At 37.7% G+C, this 20,434-nt stretch overlaps 1 protein-coding gene across 19 annotated transcripts in view; it reads left to right on the forward strand.

The window, feature by feature from the left end:
- The window catches only part of CADPS (calcium dependent secretion activator), a 478,648-nt gene that overhangs the window by 328,381 nt on the left and 129,833 nt on the right, over window positions 1–20,434 (forward strand). For 12 of the 19 annotated variants that reach the window (XM_030801936.1, XM_030801937.1, XM_030801938.1 and 9 more), the window contains exons 12-14: window positions 764–775; window positions 9,013–9,149; window positions 12,544–12,731. In XM_030801936.1, coding sequence (XP_030657796.1) covers window positions 764–775; window positions 9,013–9,149; window positions 12,544–12,731 — 337 coding nt within the window. The remainder of the gene's footprint in view (window positions 1–763; window positions 776–9,012; window positions 9,150–12,543; window positions 12,732–20,434) is intronic. The other 7 variants (XM_030801932.1, XM_030801943.1, XM_030801942.1 and 4 more) reach the window with 1 other exon arrangement.

Here is a 20,434-nt window from a genome sequence, read left to right on the forward strand (position 1 = left end):
AAAATAGATCCTGCTATTCATTAGTTTGTGTGTGACTCTACAGAGATTTTTGGGAGGGTTTCACCAACCTTTAAAACTTTTTTGTTCTTTTGTAGTTTTTTTGTGTGTGTCATTGTTGATTTAATTTTTTTCTTTTTTGTTAAAATTTAACAAAATTAAGTCAGTACCTAGCTATACAACGTTTTTAAACAAATACTTGCAATTCTCCGATTTTTAAGGCCAATGCTGCTTACCTCGGAAATGATGTCCAAATCTGTAGTTGAGTGTTCCACGATTTATTATGCTGACTGGCCTCTCATTGAGATACCTTATCCCCTGTCCATTATGTGTTAGTGGAACAGTAAAAATTAGTACCTCATTTCTCATTTGGATTAGGATGGGGTGGGGGAAGAGGGTATTTTAAGCTTTGACATTTGGTCAATGGTTATTTAATATATCACTTGCAATGAGTCATTTTAATGTCTGTTTCTCAACTAATAACTGTTAATCCCATCATGGAACCCCAAAGTTGGGTATTTTTGAGAATTGTTCTATTTTTGCTACCACCTGAACGTCTTCAACAGTTAGGGGGATTTGGGTTACTGTTGGTTTGGGGGAGGTTGATTTTGTTTTTTGTTTTGTTTTGTTTAAGTTTTCTTGTTCAATCTTTGCTCGAACCCAAGAACTTAGGCTGCTAGGTTAGAACTCCTGTCTGCTTTCCTGAGCCTTGTTGCTAGTCTTTATGTTATTCTGGTTTGTTCCTTCTTACCCTGCTAACTTCTAGCTGGACTGAAGGGTAAGTGCTCCCCTATAGCTAGCACAGCTCAGATAATCAGATTAGATTATCTGACACCTGCAATGTGCTTCCCTCTCCCTTAAATCTTCCTCATGTCTAGAATTTGTAGTACAACTTTTCATGTTATTTTCCTGACCTTAGGTTTGAAATGTAATCTTCCATACTGAAACTAGGATGCATGTGATGTGTGCATAATTGCCTCCTCTCCTTGGCTTTCATATTGGCATCAAATGATCCTCTGAGTAAAGCCAACCATTAACATCTAATATTTTCATTCCAAGAATATTAATTAACATCACAACAAAATGGCAAATAATGCCTCCGTTTCATGGAATTCACAGCTACCTGACTGCTTAATGCCTGAAAACAGATCATTTTGCACTCTGATAATGTGCTGTTGTTGTTGTTGTTGTTGTTGTTTTTCCTTTCCCATTCCAAAGATTCGAATGGTCAGAGTACCAATGGTGTAGTAACCATGGATACCTTAAAAAATAAGTGGGTTAGGAAACCCAGAGCTGTTAACCGAGGAAGACTGGAAGAAATTGCAAAATACAATTAAGAAAGCAAATGTATTATTTGAACACTAAAGAATTCATTCTACCTGGCTTAAGGGTGTGCTCTAATGTAAGACCCAATAGAGGATTAATTTTGAAAGGAGAGCTAAATACATGGAACTACCACACACAGAAACAGGAAATTAAGGACAAGACTGAATCCGTGTCACTCATTTACAAATGCTTTGGATTCACAGTCTTACAATGCCAAAGAGTGTTTTAACCTCTGGTCTCAAATGTCATTCTGCTACTCCCCCAAGAACAATGACAACAATAACTTTTTTGACATCGTTTGTATTTGTATTAATTTTTCTAAAAATACCCACGTAAGAGAAAAAGGAAACTTTAAACCTTTAGAAAAATCTTTCTCTTCACTATTTGAGTTATTAATAAAAAAGAACACACACTTCCTTAATTTATATAGGAAAAAGCTATCAACCAAAAATGTGTTGAGGAAAGACTTGACATTAGAGGGAGTTAGAAAAATTGGTCAAGAGAGCAGGCAACTATGTGTTTGAGTATTCTGAATGCTAATTTAGAAGAACTAGGTCATATCATTTCTCCTGACCATTTAATAATAGTCTTTTCTTCAAATTTTTTTTTGTTTCCTTCTTTAATTTGCTTTTTCCTCCCTTTCTTTCTTTTTTCTTTTATTTTGCATAAATGTACCCCTGGCTAGCAGACAGAATTTTTTCACCACTTCAAGCAGATACTTAATTTAACTTTACTTTTCTTGAATGTCTGATGAGGCATTTTAAAAGGCTTATCATAGAATGTAAACTTAGTGGGAATTTAGGATTTTGCTATACTTTTTTTAAAGAATGAAAGAAAGGATGGATGAATAGTTGACTGAATGAATTCTAAACAAGTTTACATGTATTTGCACAAAAACGCATTGCTATTCTAGTAGATTTTTAAACAATTGTTTGCCTTAATTCCTTTCTATAGTTTTATCTCATAAAATTTTGCTATATCTTCTTATATTGTCAACTTGCAGTTGCTATGTTGCAGGAATGCAATATGAAATAATTAATTCAATATTAGCATAATTTGTATGACCGAAAACCATACTGTAAATCATGTCCCTTTTCATTGTAAAAGTAAATCACTTTTTAAAAGAATAGGTTCCCACAATCAGGTCTAAAATTTTCCAAACACCATGATTTGATCTAAACAGACCGTATTAAATGAAGGTTTACCTCACTGTTAACTACGTAAGACATATTTAACGTATTATTCACTAGTTAATTGAGTATTTTCATGCCTTATAGTGAGTTATAGTAAGGTTATTAATCAGGTATAGAAAATTTATTTTTGCTCATGTTGGAGTGAATGTAAAAACATCAAGTACTCTGTAAGTTAATGTAACTACAGCAGGAGAAAACTAAAATCATTTATTTATTTTGCTTGAGATCATTGACAAAATCTGTTATGATTTTTACTCAAAGCAATTGTCTGACAAATAATTATAGAAATTAACATTGAAATAAACGTCACACACTTATCCTTTTGGGGGTATTGCCATAGTAGTTTTAAATTCAAGATTTCTGCATGATGTAATGTGAGCGTTGAGAGCTTCCAAAGAAGCCATCCTCTTTTGGCCATTCATATTACCCCAGTTTAGCTAAAGTGACCACGAAGCAATTAAGTTGTTTCTCAATTAAGTGGTCCATTTGTGCCTCTGGGCAGCAGGCATGTGAGGACCAGTCTTTTGCTTGCTGTGCAGAGCTCAGGCAGGGCACAACATCCCCTGGTTACTTGACTATTCCAAGGAAAGCTCTTCTAGAAAAATCCATAAACAACCAGCTGCCATCAATCATTGTCATTTCTTTATTTCATGTCTTCTGATGAGGCTGACTACTGTCATTGTTCGTTATTGTCCAAACCATGCATTCACTCTTGTACTGTCAAGCAGATATGACAAGCACACATTTTCCGTATAAGAGAAATACAAAGTCACCTTTTAATTTGCAGTTTGGGTTCACAGATGACTTTAGAGTTGCATTAGCTATTCTCTTGCCTCTAGCATCCATCAGGAGCAGCAACAGCCATAACTGTGCTCTAAATTTCAATGTTAAAACAGCTACCTTTAGCTTATTACAAAAGGGATTCATGAGAGAGAAGAGCCTCTTTCAGACAATTTGTTAGTAATATAATCATAATTATTTCCAACAGTGAATTTTTCACTAGCCCAGAAAAATTTCCAAAATGTAATATTACAAAATAAAAAGGTAGATTTGACCTTTTATCTTCAATCCCTAAGCTGTTGAAATAGTAGGAAAATTTCAATAAAATAAAAATTTGAAAACTATATTATTCTTCCAGGAAAATTACATTTATTTGCTAGACATTATTGCAAGTCTATCTAAAAATATATATGTTAGAAACAAGATCATATAAGTGTGCTTGATATTGAGATAATAGATCATGAAAAATAGTATATGGTTTTTCATTTGTGAGGGGGGGGAAAAGGAAAAGACTATCAAACATGAAATGAACCCAAATATCGTGATCAAAGAACAACATAGATGACAGAGTAGTCAATTAGGGACCATACCACTTGAATTTTAATAAAGTAGATTAAATGAGATGAGAGTATAAAACCCACGTAATAGTATCACTTTAGGAGCCAGTGTTTTCCCAACATTCCTTAAATGTCAAGCCAAAATTGCTTCCAAGCAAACTTGGGGCAAGGTTTAGACTAGTTTCCGCTTCAAAGTGCACCTGCTCTCCATAAGTCTGTATGTTCATCAACCTGCATCTATGTCATGGATACCATTGACAGTGCTTGAAGTTTCTTAATGTCGGTACCAATAGCAGCGTTATCCATCCAAGCTTAGTTGGAAGTCAGTCTCCTATGCCCACGTCATAATGGACTAAAAAATCCTTATGCAGTTAAACCCCCGAAGTGAAACAGGTAGCAATGTTTGCAAGGTGTGTTGAATTATGCCCTAGCTGCAGAGCCTATAAAATCACATAGCTCACTCTCAGTACATCAGTACCTCTGGAGCCCTTGAAGACCAAGCAGGACTTAGGAACTACTTCCTAAGACTAGGTCTGACAAAGGTAAAGATGATTGAAATTTGTTCTTAAAATGTCAATCTTTGATTTCTAGAAAAATACGGTTAATGAAAAAGAGCATTAGGATGCATCTCCCAAAGCAAGAGATCATCCAAACATCACTGGGGTTTTAAGCAGCCACTTTACCCTCCTAATTCCTTTTTGCTTAACCCGATGTTCAAATTCATTTTCATTCTCTTGACACATGCCAAATATTGGCAAAGGAAGTGATCCCAGAATGTCCTGAATTCAGGAATTGACTCTTTCATACTGCTTGCTCTGGGCTGTTTTCCCTCTGCTAATGTCAACATTGGAGTTTTCTTTTTCTTTAATCAACCAATTCCAACTGTTTGTACAGGGAAAAATGGAGTTGCAAGGAGCATTTATTTTTTATGTTTGACACTGTGGGAGAACAGACCGGGACAGTGCAGGAATGACTGTATGGTGTTGCTTGGGAAGCGCCCACAAGTTCTTTGAAACAGAATTTGGAACAGCTGGACCACTGCAGTGTTTTATTTTAAAATAGACAACATATGTAATGCATATGGTCCTAGGCATGTATGGAGACACAGGCAGACAATCTGAATGGTATCCAAAGACACCTGCACCTAGAATTCTGTTTCCTTCTATAAGATTTTTTTCCCCTAAGAGCACATGTTCCTACTTTTGGATTTGCAAGATACCATCTGAATCCCCATGTGTGTGACTCCTTAATAAAGTCAATGAGAAGTTTCCTGGGATGAAGGTGTCAGAGTAAGCCAGTTAATAACCCCTCCTGAGGGCCTGGCTCCTCTAAGAGCTGGCAGGAGAAATAACAGATTAGAAACTTGCCCTCACAGAACATGTTATCTACCAAGGGATTCAATTTTATGTATGTGTCTTGACCACAGAGAAATTGGAAAATAGCCCAATGAAAATACAGAAACAGGACGTAGGAATTGGTTATACAGGGGCAGAAAAGAAACATAAAGCAGAGAGATAGGGAAGGACTCCCAGCTTCCTAGAAATGATAAGGTTTAAGAAGCAAAGAAGGAATAGAACATTAGCTATAAATGCAGAGACATCCTTGGCTCACTAACAACTTGAAACATACTGGCTTTTCGAACACTAAAGATCCTGTTTGTTTACTCCTAGCTAATGTTTGTTGAGCCCTTAATATATGCCAGGGCTCTAGGTACTTTCCAGGTACTTCTCTTCAGATCCTCTTAACAGTCCTCTTAGGGTAGACTTGAATTTAACTTCATTTTACAAATGAGGCCAAGGAGGCCCAGAGGCATTAAGCAACCTGCCTCATATCATATACCTACCTAGTGGTGGCAGAGCTAGTCTCAAATCTAGTCTTTGTGACCTGCCTATGCTCAGCCACTTAACCACTTGCTATGCTAGCTCCCATTAAATAAGCTGTTTCCAATCAATGTAGTATATAAATATTCCATAAAATCAAGAAAGAAAAATATTTGTTAATAGAGTGAATTTCTGTATTTATTCTAAGAAGATAAACTTATGATTTTAATAAATATGTACTTAGTGCCTACTATGTGCCAGGTACTGTTCTAGGGCTGGGAATGTGGCTAAAACAAAAAATACCAAAACCCCTGCTTGGATGAGCTCAAACATCAGATTTTTTTCATTAGCACCTTGAAACAGCACTCCCGGCTTACTCCTCCTTCTTTTTTTTTTTTTTTATAACATAATAAGCTCAGTAAATATAAGAAGCTCAATGAAACTCAGAGATTTTGTGGGAGCCAGCCACCCTTGTAAGCACTCTTGAGTTGTTGGAACCATTAGAATAATGAGCCCAATTTTGAGTAAATGATAATTTGGGGCAAGTAAAATCCAGAGGCTGCTCGCTTTACTTGCTGGAAATTCCCAGTGCATTAAGCTCCATTCCACACGTAGTGCACAAGAGATCTTAAGGATCATTAAATTACAGCCTATGACGGCAGGAAGGGAACTGAAAATTCAGCTCCTCTTACACACAAGGAAACTGATGCTCAGAGATCTAAACAATTCAGCCAGCATCCTACAGTTATTTAAAAACAGAGCTCAAACTAAAATCTAGACCTCCTAGATCCAGTCCTAGGCTCATGCCACAAGTGGATGGGGAGAAAGAGGAAAGAAAGGAAGAAGGGAAAAGGAAGTTTTATTTTGACAAGGTTACTTTTGAAAACGAAAGCAGGCTGATTTTAGGCTTTTCTGTAAGCTTGCTTTAAAATGTTAGTAAAAAATGAAATGGTTCTTTAGACTTAGACTAGAATTAGCACCGCAAAGCTGCATTCGTTGAGCCATTGTGATGGATTGGGGGTGGGGAGTGGGTCTGAATCCAGGTCTCCGTAGAGGAGCCAAGTCGCTTTTTCAGATCCATTTCCTGAGTGGCCAGCAAAGCGAAATAGGTCATCAGCAAAGTTTTCAAGAGTTTCAACAAACAAACAAAGAGTAAGAGACTTGAAACATGTGCCATATTTTTTTAACAGCTACAAAAACCCCCTTCTCTCTGAGCTAAATGACCAGTTGTACCATCATAATTGAAGGCAATAAAATAGCCAAGCCAAACTGGCAGAGTAAGGCCCCGGCCGGTTTGTCAGCTTGCAGCCTTTTCTGAGAAACCCGAGAGCAAGAAGCTGCTGCTAGCCAGAATGCCTGATCTATCTGTTAAAATTGGGAGGCGAGGGATGGATGAGGCTTTTTATGAGGATGAAACGGCATGAGCAATTCGTGTGTACCCCACGCTTAGTTTATCCTGATTTAAATTGGTCTGGGACTGACAGGTTGGAGGTGAGAGGGCAGTCTATCAAAGAAGATAGAGAAATGTCACCTGGATTGCAGGAGTGTCATTATGCCAGGGGAGACTACAGTTGGATCAGGTTTAAGACACTTGCCTTGGGCCAGAGGAGTCACATACATGCCCTAGAAGCAGCTAGCTTTCCCGGGAGCAACAACTTCCTCGACATCCTAAGTCAGAGAAGAAATGTAGTTTGGAGACCAAACAACCGAACTGAAAGAAGCCTCCCAGATGAAGCAGCCAACCTCAAGTTGAAAGCACTTTCCTGAGGATAAATCTGAGGCAGTTAATGCAGCAAGGAGGATTCTCTCCAATTCTCTAATATAATTCCTGCACATGTGATATCCTTTCCAAAAGCTGTGTTTTATTATTCTAATGGAGCGATTTGGCTGTTAAAATACACATTCTTCAACTTGCCTTCTGGAAACCGTTGCTTCTGCAAGTCTTGGGCATAAACGACACATCTCGTTCAAACAAGGACCACTTGCTGCTTCTATGAAAAATGGCAACGTTTTTTTAAAAAAGTCAAACCATAAGGAGATATAAATCTGACAATACCGTGCATTTAGGTTTGAATGATTTACTAATACAGTATCAATAATAATATAGGAAATCATCATCTGGAAGTCACACTGCTAACCATAACCCAAGCTTACAGACATACCCCAAGCTGGGAGAGGAAAAAAAAAAAAGCTGCCTGGGATGAGGCCACACATGAAAATGTTATCCAAACGACTCCCAAGTCAGAAATCGATTTTTCCCGTGTCCTGACAGCATCGCTAGTTCCTGGCAGGTCCCCGTATTCCAGTAGAATGTTTCATGCAAAAGGATGAATAAAATCTTTTGCTCGATTTGATATAAGATTCTTTTTCTCCATAGTCTGCGTATCAGGAGAGTCAGTAAAGATGAGGTGGAGTGAGCCAATTTCTTTAATGGAGAGCACCTTCATTTCTACCTCTTTAGGATTTGCCTGGACACACACGAGCTGAATTCTCTGAGTTATTTTGCCAGTTGAGTATAGTGTATTTTAGTTACACATGTTGAGATTAATTAGTTAGCCCTTAGGAGGTTTTGCCTACAGCCTTCACCCCGTAAGGAAAAGTGTGAATACATTGAGACTATTAATTCACAATAAATGGCAGATCATAGCCCTTGCTGAGTAGATTTGTTTGTCTCTTTCCTAAGCTTTGCTAACTGAGTAAGCACACTATACGGAAAGGTCCTTGATTTTCACAAACTAAATTCCCATTTAACTTAATCTCCAGGTTTCAATGAAAATCCTTTTTTTATTTTTAATTTTGCAGGGTGGGGACTCAAACCTTTTATGAAAGCAAATTGGCAACGGGGATTTGGAAGAAGAGGATATAAATATTGTCACTTTGCTGAAAATCAGCATAACCCTTTTTCCAGATAATCCCAATAATTGCAGAGAAATTGCTGTAGACATAACCACTGGAATGGCAGAATCTATTAAAAACCAACAAAGCTAAATAGGCTATCTTAAGCAAAGATCCGATCTGCTTTCAGTGTTTGGTGAAATGCAGGCGAAGTTACGGTCTTATGCTTAGTTTTTAAAGAACAACATAAATGCACTGGAAATGTGATCATTTGATAAACATGTTGATGCCAATATATTTTTGCCTAAATGCAATAAACTCACCAGTAAGTGATGCAAGTTGACAATGGGAGGTAAAAAGAATATCTTGGGGATGTTGGTGGGAGGCAACGGGGAAACTGCTAACGTTCATAATGTCTAGTGAATTCCTGTGTATTTGAAATGTCAAAGAAAATGTGATGTGTTTCTCTAAATTGTGTCTCTCTCTACATGTATAAATGAACAGACGCAGATAGAGCTCAAAAGCATGGCATGGATGAATTTATCTCTTCCAACCCCTGTAACTTTGACCACGCTTCCCTCTTTGAGATGGTACAACGCCTTACTTTGGATCACAGACTTAATGATTCCTATTCTTGCCTGGCAAGTATATTCTTTGGTCTACAGCAATTTAAACATAACTTTTTTTTTTCATTTAAATATTTCTCTACCTTTATATCAGAAGCTCTTTTCTCCATTACAGAATCCCTTTAACAATTATAAATGTGTTCCCGATTTCCTGGGTTGAGATAGTTTTACTTACCAAAGAAACAAGACTGAGCGGGAGGAAGTTATCAGTAGAAACAGATCCAATTCCCCAGCCTCCCTATCTTAGCTTCCCCCTTTTCAGCTGCTACATGAGAAATATTCCCAAGAGGGTAATCGAGTTTGGCACCTGCTTGTGGAGAATTTGTAAAAATTGCCTCAGTAGCTTAGAGTTTAAGATGCCCTTCCCTCTGCATCCCAGATCTGGTAATCCTATCTCATTAAATGAATGTATTCTCTTTGTGTATTTTCTTAAAGGTTAAAATGATTTGTAAATAAACTTTATTTTTTGTAAGCTAAATTGATTTGGGTTTGTTTGTTTGTTTGGATGGCTTTTTTTTTTCTTCACAATATTCACAGCATTTTTTCACCCTTTCAGGGAATTTTTTATGGTGCTTTAGTTATTTGGAAATTCAGCAGTCTATCCAGCAGGAGTATCAATATTTCCTGAAATCCTATTTTAAAGCTAGATTTAAATGATTTAAATTCAAAGGAGTGCTATTATATCTTTACTGGATTTCTGAAGATACATTTTTGGCTTTAAGCTATCAAATTCAAAAGCCTAAAAAAAGACCCAATTTACTTCCTCCTCAAGCCATAAATTGTTATTTCATTTCTTAAAAGTAAATGCTATTAATCCCACTTTATAGATGGGAAAGCTGAGGGAAAATGATGAAATGTCTTTATATAGAGGAAAATTCTCATCCCTGATTCTAAACACTAAAGTTGAGAAAAATATCTGAATATAATATTTATACTGTATAATAACTAGGGTTAACATATTATTGATGCTAATATGTATAATGAAAATCTCTTTTTTTCTAATTTTTATTTTAAATTTCTTTATTTTTTGTAGCAAAAGCCAAGATATAAAAAATTGTAGATAAAATAGTCTTAAAAACAGAAACAGAATTATGTGGAATAATTTATTAATCTGTATCTCATGAAAGATTCATTGATTATCTCAGGTTTAGAATTCCTTCATCAAAAGGATCTGAACTTTGCCAAATTGGAAAGGAACACATCACTTTGACTTAAAAAAAAAAAAAAAGAAAGAAAAGAAAAAGAAAAAAGCTTACCTTGCATTGCAAGGCAATTTTTCTCAAATGTGTTTTGTACAATTAGGTGATTGTTCCCATAATTATAAATGGCATTTATTAAACTTGTAAGAATGTGTCTCTGAACTTAAATCATTCCCTTTTATATATAATGACTATTCCCTTAAGGAATTTTTTTGAGGTATATAATTTTCAAGACTTTTTCACATTATCATTTTTTAAAACAATTTTCTTTGTTTTGAGATTCACTGTGAAGGAGAGTTTATAAATGCTGTCTAAAAAAAATTAAACCAGAAATGAAATATTAAAACTTGTTTTCCATTAGTTACTTACAGGCTTAAAATTATGGTCCAGAATCTAAAATTAATTATGAATAGCATAAAATAGCTTCCTTCCCCATTTGTATACCTGTATATATTTGTCATTATTCCAAAATTTCAGAAAATAACAGAAATTAAAAAGGACCTTATCTCCTGCCTCTGTATATTCCATTTTCTCATTATTACAATCTTTTTTTCAGTCAGTTTTGGAGACCGACCAGCAGGGATACATAAATTTTTCTGTGTCTTCGACTGAGTTCCTAATTGATATTTCTTCAACTCTTTTCAAAGCAGCTATTTTGGCATCTACAAAAGACTTGGTGTCATCTGAGTCGTAGAAAATATATTTTAATCTTTCACAGCAGTGTTGTTTCTAAGATTTAGCATTTGGGGTAGCAGATGGAGTGGCAAAGAAGTTGCCTATAGGGGCAGCCCACTGCCTCGACTACTCTCCGCCCTCTGCAGTAACTTATAATTTGAAATAGGAAAGATGCCGTCTTTCGTTGGATGCATCACTGAGCTGCATGTTATCAATTGAAGATTCCCAGATCCCTAATACAAGATTAGAATGTTGCAAAGGCCTCTCTCGCTGTACTTCTGTGGCCTCTACCTGCCCCCTAGTCACTTTCTCTTTTTGCCTTTTCTCTCCCAAGATGGAGCAATATTCAAAAGATGACTCAGAGAAGACCCTCAAAGTAAAATTAAGTTTATATTTAAAATAGCCCCAAATTTCCAGCTTACAAAGTATCACCTAAATTGGTTAATTTCTTGCTTTGAACAGACACTGAAACCAGAAAACACAATTTTATTTCAGGCTCTGCTTAAGGGTGACCTTGAGTGGCAACTCACTTGGCCTTTCTGATCACTTGTTTTCTTAAGTGCATAATGGGGCTAGCAATTTCCATCCCATCATGCCACCAGACCTGCTCTAAATTGGAGATCTGAATTCCCATTGTCTTGTATAGCAGAGTTTGGACTGGTCCCACAGCAAGCAAATAAATAATAAGAATACAAACAATTACCAGAAGAGAAAATAAAACTCTAAACCAGGACACAAGAAGTTCCTCTCCGTTTAACGGAATTACATCTGATTCACAACTTGAAAACTAAGCCATGCTGTTCTCTTTGGAGAGTTGCGTTATTACCTTCATTTAAAAAATTTTAAAAACACTCCTTCCAAAGTGAAAGGATTTATGAAGTCCTGGCATGTATGTAGATCAACCCTAAAATTTCTTCATGCTCTAGAGTAGAGAAAACAAGAAGACTTGGAATAAGACAGAGCTGGATTTGAGTCCTGCCTCTGTTTTGTATTATCTGTGTGAGTCACTTAACGACCAGGATTTCCATTTTCTTGTCTATAAAATAAACCTTCTCTGTCTACCTTACAGAGTTGCTATAGGGCTCAACTGAAAGTTCTCTGTTAAGTGTAAAGCTCTATATCAATGTAGAGCATTAATGTTATGATTTCCTCTTATCAGTAACCACAATTTTACCACGTCCCCACCCCAGCACTCCTTTAATGTGTATGGTTCAGTGTTGAAGCAGTAGGTGAGACACTGTTTCTGGAACCAAGCTGTCTGCTAATCCCGCTCCATCACTCACTAGGAAATTTTATGCCCTTCCTGAACTTAATCTTTCCATCTTTATAACAGGGATAACAGAACGTACCTCATAGGTCCATTGTGAGGACTAAACCACAATATGCTGTGCACAGTGGCTGGCACCTAATAGGCAATCAAGGAGTGTTAGCTCTGGCTATTTTTCAGTCCCCTTCTCTAGCCGCTCCCAACTCTAGCAGCTCTCCAGAAAACAACCTGTATTTAAAAGAAAGTCTCTCCTTTATTCTTTATATAGGGCTGGTTCAGTCCTGGCCAGGTGTTTGTGCTAGACGAGTATTGCGCCCGAAATGGAGTCCGGGGATGTCACCGACATCTCTGCTACCTCAGAGACTTGCTTGAACGGGCAGAAAATGGCGCCATGATCGACCCCACCCTTCTTCACTACAGCTTTGCCTTCTGTGCATCCCATGTCCATGGGAACAGGTAAGTGTATGTTTGTGTGTCTAGAGGTGATCCTTAAGAAATGGCACTGGCAATGGTTTATGGCTAGTCTTGCTTTTAGGATCTGCCTGTCCTCATTCCTTCAGTAGTATGTGCACACGTATACACACACACACAAAGGGCACTAACTTTCTTCTCCTTTCAAGAAACTTAACATAAATGGCAAGCAGGGCTTCTAGGGCAAGCTCGGAAGTTAGACCAATCTAGGTTCAAATCATAGTTCTTCCATTTACTAGGAATAACCCTGGTTGGTAATTAAGCCCTTTGTGCCACAGTTTTCTCATCTGTAAAATGGGATGATTGTATACCCCTGGGGTTGTTGAGAGAATGCCAGTACATATAAAGGGCTCAACATAGTGCCTGAAACATGGCAAAAACAATAAATGTTTGCCTTTGTTTTTGTTATTTATTTCATAATTGCTTAATGATTACTTCCTTAGTGTCAGTCACTCTGATACACATTTAGTATGTGTGGTGAGTAAAAGCCAGACATCAAACAAGGGCAGAGTTACATTCAGATTGATGCTCTGACTCTGAGGAAAGGGAATAAAATTCCATGACAAAATTTAATAAAGAAACATGACTCAGATGGAATGGCAAGATGGCAAGGAGGACCTCCCTGAGGAAGTGATGCTGGAGCTGAGAACTAAAGCCTGTGTAGGAGTTGAATGGTTCCAGGCAAAAGGAACAGCATGTACAAATGTCCTGCAGGAGGAGGAAGCCAAGTGCATTTCCAGAGCTGAAGCAAGCCAGGTGAAGCTGGAAGGCAAAGATGATGATAACACTTTTAATTTAACCATAGAGCCTGGAAGAACTTTTGAGATCACAGTCTAATCAACCCCCTCATTTTGTAGGTTTTATATACAAGCCCAGAATGTCAAGTCTCCTGACTCTGTACTAAGTACTCTCTTTCTTTAGACCTTGCCCAGCTCCTGGAGAAAAAGATCTATGTTCTGAATAATGCAAAGCAGCAAATAATTTAAGAACATTGCCATTTGGCTCTGGAGACATGGAATAAATTTCCACACTGCCACAGCCAGTTTACTATCTCAATGTATGTAGCCTTGCATTAGTATAAAGACAAGCCTATATTATCCCAAAGCTCCCCAACCAACAGCCAGTGAAGCCACACCCAGGAAACACTAGGTGGCTTCAGAAACCCAGCCTCAGATGCAGAAGTCGCTGCTCTGGAGAAATCCACATGTGGGAGAATCCAGAATTGACTACATTTATTTTAAATCAGAACTGTGTCAGTCATCTTCATCTTTGCAAGCTATACGACTAAAATCTCTGTAGGATTTTTTCTGTGCTTCTCCTCCTTCTAGCACTGATGTATTTTTACGAAATGCAACTTCAACATTTAGAGCTAGATAACAATAGTATTGTAGGTTTGAATATTTAACAGGCAACAAGGTTATCATCACTTCCCATTGTTATGAGATTTGCTAGCCCAGCGCACGTGACCTTTTATTTGCATAAAAGGTACTCATGAAAACTCTGATACCTGGGGGGTATCTGTGCATAATTCTGCTTTTTATAAATATGTACACTTTGATGACTATCTGTTACAGCCTCTTGGACTGAATTTTTTAAAGAGAGAGAGAGAGAGAAGTTGCATTATATTCTCTGGGTTGTCACACTGTATTCTACATATGTTACTGAATAAGAAAGTGTTATAAAATAATGAAGTGTTTTTGTAAACTCCCTGGTAAACATCATCATGAATTATGATACACATTGTCTGGATTTCATATTGTAAGACTGCCACTTGATTCACAGTTAGGTTTATACATCTTGTCATGGAAACAGTTTTGGATTTCTTATTTTCTTTTCAGTTCTGATTTTCCTTATGCAAGTTTGCATCTTTTTTTCTTATTATTTTAGTTTGAATGCATTTGCGCCTGCTTTTTTATGCACCCTTCTTTTTCTTTCTTTTGTTTGTGCATGTGCGTGTGCTCTTGATTCTCCTATGGCTGGCCACACTCTGTGCATGCCTCATGCGACCACCCCCGCTCCAAAGTCAACAAATGCATGTGTACCTTAGTGGGCTGCCACCAAATACAGACCCTGAAGGGAGCAAAACTCCCTCCCCACCTGAACCAGAGGCTAAAAAAGACACCAAAAAGGAATCCAAAAAAAGAAAAGATTCCAAAACCCAGGCAAATCAAGAGCCGAAAAGGTAAGATGTTATGTGTGTATTGGCTTGTGTTTGTAATATCTTTACCCTTTCCCCAAGCCTCCATCCATGCCATCACTTCCACTTTTGCAAGCTTTGAGTATTCCTAAAGTCTCTCTTTCTTTAAGCATTTTCAAAGGTGCAATTTAAAAAAAAATGCTAGCAATGGGCAAAAATACCGTGTATTGGGACTAAATTTGAGTCAGGTGTTCAGTGACTTTTAAAACATGTTCATATTGAAAAGACCAATTGAGCAATATGTAAACAGAATTGTGAGTCAGATTGCTTTTTTAGTGGCATCTAGTTAGGGGCCTGGTACCTTACCAAGTCATTCATAATAAGCAACCCATGCTTTATAATTTTGAAATTATGTTTAAGGAGCAAATAAAATGGATTGGCATAAGATAGGCCTATGCATTTATAGTAGTGCCATCATTTTCAGCAAATACCTATTAGTTCTACATTCATCTCATAAAAAGAAATTCATCTCAAATAATGATTTATAATAATGGCATAAAATAAATTCTATTACCAAATTAATGCTTCTTAGTAGAATCACTTATATACTGAGGTCATCTTTAAGGCACTTTTAACTTCTAAAATTTTGTTTATCCTGTCCTGTTTCCTATGTCCTTTCTTTGTGGGTTTATAAATTGGCAAATTGGTGAACTTTTTCCCTTTTAAACTAGGTTTACTAATTATTTCCAGTTTTATTCTGTGCCCTTCACCTTTTATACCATCACCCAAAATTAACACTGACATTTTAAAGTTTTTTGTTGTGGTTTTAGAACTGGTGACTCTGATCCTGGCATTGCCAAGCTACCGAAAATTCTCAAGCGTGTATGCTGTATGCTTCATCATTATAAATTTATTCACTGAATATTTCTAAGTCCTGAAATGTATACAGCTCACTTGTAGACAGGCCAAATGAAAATGCAAACTTTTGCTTTCTAGAGAATGAGGCAGGCTGTCAATCAGTATATGCGGGTCCAATAGGAAAGGTCAAAGAAAACCCTGATTCCATGTGGCCATCCAGCTCCTTCACCGCAATATGTAAGGATAGAGGTGAAATGCAATTTCTCTTTGTGTTTCACTGTAAAAGTTAGATCGCAAGGCAACAGTAACTTGCAATTAGGAAGAAAGTGCATGCAGAATGTTGTAGGTGCCTGAAGGTGAGGTCTGACAGAATGACAAGGCTTCGGAGAGGAAGCCTTCCTGGCTGCTGTCCAAGGTGCTGCTTTTGGAAGGATCAACATCCAAGTGGAGCAGAGAACAAATGGCCACTGTTGAAATGCACACTTGCTTGAACCTGATCTATTTTTTAGGCCATGAAAAACTAACCAAAGGGATCTTGACTGGTCCTATTGAGGCTTATGCGTGTGTTTCAGAATCTTTGTTTGCATTACATTTTTTTAATAAAGAAGAAATCATAATATTAAGTAGCAGTTGTGTAACGTTCTACAGTTTACAAAGTGCTTTTTCGTTTTTATTTTTTTGAGACGAAGTATGGCTCTTGTGCCCCATGCTGGAGTGCAATGGCATAATCTCAGCTGACTGCAACCTCTGCCTCATGAGCTCAAGCAATTTTCCTGCCTCAGCCTCACGAGTAGCTGGGATTACAGGCAACTGCCATCACGCCTGGCTAATTTTTTTGTGGTTTTGGTAGAGACGGGGTTTCACCATGTTGGCCAGGCTGGTCTCGAACTCCTGACCTCAGGTGATCCGCCCGACTCGGCCTCCTAAAGTGCTGGGATTACAGGCATGAGCCACCGCTCCCGGCCACAAAGTGCTTTCAAACATTTGCTATAAAATGTTCAGATTAGCTATTTTTATGTCCATTTTGCAGATGATAAAGTCAAACATCTGTAAATTTAAGTAGCAAACCTAGATGTTCTAAGTCCAAAGCTCTTTCCTTTGGCACTACATCAGGACCGTACTTACATGCTGAAGACCTGAATGTTAGAGCCTATTCTGCATAAATCTAGGAGTATCAGATCCCGTTTCTGTACCTCAGTTTTCTCATTTCTGTAAAATGAGCAGACTGAATCATACATAGTATTTGTAATATCCCTTTAACCTCTAAAATTATCTTCTATGGATTACAATAACAAGTGAAATAGTCCATCGTCAGGTTTCATAAATAAAAGTGTTTTCAAAGGTGCTATTTAAATAATCATTAATAAAGTTTAATTAAAATAAGGATAATCACTACCATTTAATAATTACTTGCTATATTCCAGGTACTAAGTGAAGTGCTATTGATATGTTATCTCATTTTATCCTTATTACATTCGTATGAGATAAGTATCATTATTACCCTCAACCAATAGATGAGGGCTTGAGGCTCACATAAATTCAGTCACTTGCCTGAAACTCATAACAAATAACTGTCCGAGCCTGATTCAAGCATGGATATTCTGACTTTGGTGCTTGCATTTGTAACCACTCTACCTTCCTACCTGTCCAAGATTAGCACTTCTATATGGTGTGAGATGCCAAACCTGGCCGTTTGATATTTGTTTCAACATTTCCAGGTAAGATGCTACAGCAGTCATCTGAATTAAAGAGAAGCCTGAAGATGGCCAAAACTAATATGGCCTACCTGGAGATTTTAGCTTTGTGGAGAAAACCAGAATTTATCTGGAGTTTTATACCACCTAAGGGGAAAGTCTCCTATGAACACTAATTAATCGCCTTTGGGATTGGGGAAACCACATTCCAAACCTTTCACCAGCATGACCAGCATTTGGATGTGGAGATGTTATCTATTCTTTGTTCCAGATTTAAAAGGAATTCATGACTCATGAAAGCAATGGCCCTTTAACTGCCTTTAACTGAATAGAGCCCATTTCCACTGAGACCTCACAACCAGATTCAGATTAGGTAAAAAGATGTTTTTTACCTATCTTTAACTCAGCATTTCCACAGGCAGAGGCAGAACCTTGTCCTGCTGCAACTGGAAATCTTTAATGACCACTGATGTGGCAGTGACCAAGTTTCTCCCATCTGCTCTGGAAGCTTGTGCACCATCTCTATCAAAAACTATGCTCTGTGAATCACAGTTACTGTAGTCAAGAGTAGACACATCTGGTCAATTAGGAAGATGTTTGCCGTTCATAATTTCAAACACTGGGATGTATGGAACCATCCACATGTTTGGCATTTTTTAGAGTTACTGGGGGTAATCCCCACTCCCCCACCCCCCACCCCCAGCACACACAGAACATTTGGCAATATCTGGAGATATTTTTGATTGCCACAGCTGGGGTGGAGTGGTGCCGTTTTCGTCTAGTAAGTAGAGGCTAGGGATATTATTAAACATCCTATAATACACAGGAGAGCTTCCTGAAAACAAAGCCAAAAATGTTAATAGTGCCAAGGTCAAAAAACCCTGTTTTAAACCAAACTCCCTGGTGATGAGCTGCATTTTTCCTTTACATGGATTTGTTGTTTCTTTTACACAAGACTTAACCTATGTCTAAAAGCCTAACAGGAACTACCACTGATTTTCAATTTGTACAGTGGTTCTCACATTTCAGTGTGCACATAAATCATGTGGGGATTTGATAAAATGCAGAGTACTAGGTCGCATCCTCAAATAATTTCATTTGGCAAGTCTTAAATGGAGCTGGTAATCTGCACTTTTACTAAGCACCCCTCTCGACCATGAATCTAAAGCATTTGGTCTTTAGATCATACATATTTCGGATTTTGGTTGTCAAACTAGGCTGCCCACTAGAATCACTTGGAGAGGCTAAAAATGCTAATGCCTGGGCTCCACTTGCAGAGATTCTAATTAATCTGGAATGTGGCCCAAACTTCATGAGTTAAAAATCTCAAGTGATTTAAATATGTAGCAAAGTTCAAGACCCACTGATTGAGGGAACATTAGTTTGAACTAACTCTTTAAAACTGAACCCATTTTCTGAAAAGAGAGACAGGAGAAAAAGGAAAATGTGAGTATGTTCAGCTGGTTGCATTTGGCGATCATAAAATCCACAGATGTAAATTGCTACATCTTCTGATTTTTAAATCAGCTTCTAAGGTTGCAGTACTTAATTCTCACCATAATATTTTTAGTATTCTTTCTAGATGACATTTAGATTAGCATCACTTTGGTCACTATCCCACAGTGACAAGGCAATCAAACAGCTCTGATGATTGCAAGTTGCGTCAATGTTCCTTGGATCCCTTTATTATTGGGATTGGAAATTTTTCTCATTTACATTATTATTTAACATTTCTTGAATGCCAGTGCTGCTCTTCACATATGGTCTGTGTAGAAAGTACATTGTATTAGCAATTAACAAATCTATAATGCCAACTGCCCCAATCCAAAGTAAGCTGCATAGATTAATGAGTAAAGCAGATGTAAGAGGGTATGAATCTTAAAAATCTCTGAAAGTGTGCTCTAAAGATTTCTTTTGGGGGATGTATTTGGAGCCAAGGTGCTGCCCATGTTCAGAGACCACGTGATCCCTTGTAGGTTAAGATTTGAGTAACCAAACACTCAAATGGAACTCACTTTTCTCCTGTTACTCTGCCAGGATTCCTAAGTAAGTGGTTTCATCCTCCCAGTTGCCCAAGATAGAACCTCTAGAGCCATCCTTGACTTCTCTTTCTCCCCAGTGTGTCACAACAATTCAATTTCTATATCCTGACAATGCCCTTCAGTATATCTCAAGTCCATCCATTTCTCCCTCTCTTCAATGCCACTACCATAGTTTAGGTCTCTATCTTCTCTCCCCTGGACCACAATGATTGCCCTATTGACTGTGCCCTTGCCTCCAGTGTTGGCTGGCCCTTTCAATCCATGTCACATAATGGTTCCTTTTATTTCTTTTTGGTGAATGCCTTCCTAGTAGTAAATGAGTAACACATTTTTTTCTTTCACTCTAACTCCCTCCTCTCTCTTTCTCATACCCATGCATACACGGACACACAGACACACACACATACACACACACACACACACACACACACAATGACATTATGTCTGGTGCTTCTCAACCCTTTTTCCCACAAAGATAAATGGCAAAAACTGTGTAGTGGGGATAGCTCTGTTTTCCTAACCTCTGCATGTGGCACTTTATATAGCAGGCAGGCATGGATGTGGTATAACAAACACCTCCACATTCTTGGTCTCATGTTACACACTGAACACAAGGATTATTGCACTTGTGAACATGAGCATGTCGCTGGCTGGCCTTCCAATTCTGAGCAAGTACAGGCCTTGCACATGGCTGAGTCATGCTCTCTAAATTCTAAGGAGCCAGCTTTACTTAATAGGAAGTACTTGGAAGAGAAAGTGGGAAAAATTTTCAAACAAATTTCAAGTATAAATAGGCATCCCAGATGTCCAAGGAGAAATTCACTTTGGAACTTGTCTCCTTTTAACCTACATGACTCTCTTTCTGACTTTCCCCATGAGAACAGCAGATTTTCCCATGGAGACATGAAATCTTGGGAAATATGCTAAATTACCTATTCCATTGGTGCAATCTTTCTG

This window comes from Nomascus leucogenys, chromosome 21, assembly GCF_006542625.1.
Source record: "Nomascus leucogenys isolate Asia chromosome 21, Asia_NLE_v1, whole genome shotgun sequence".
NCBI lineage: Eukaryota > Metazoa > Chordata > Mammalia > Primates > Hylobatidae > Nomascus > Nomascus leucogenys.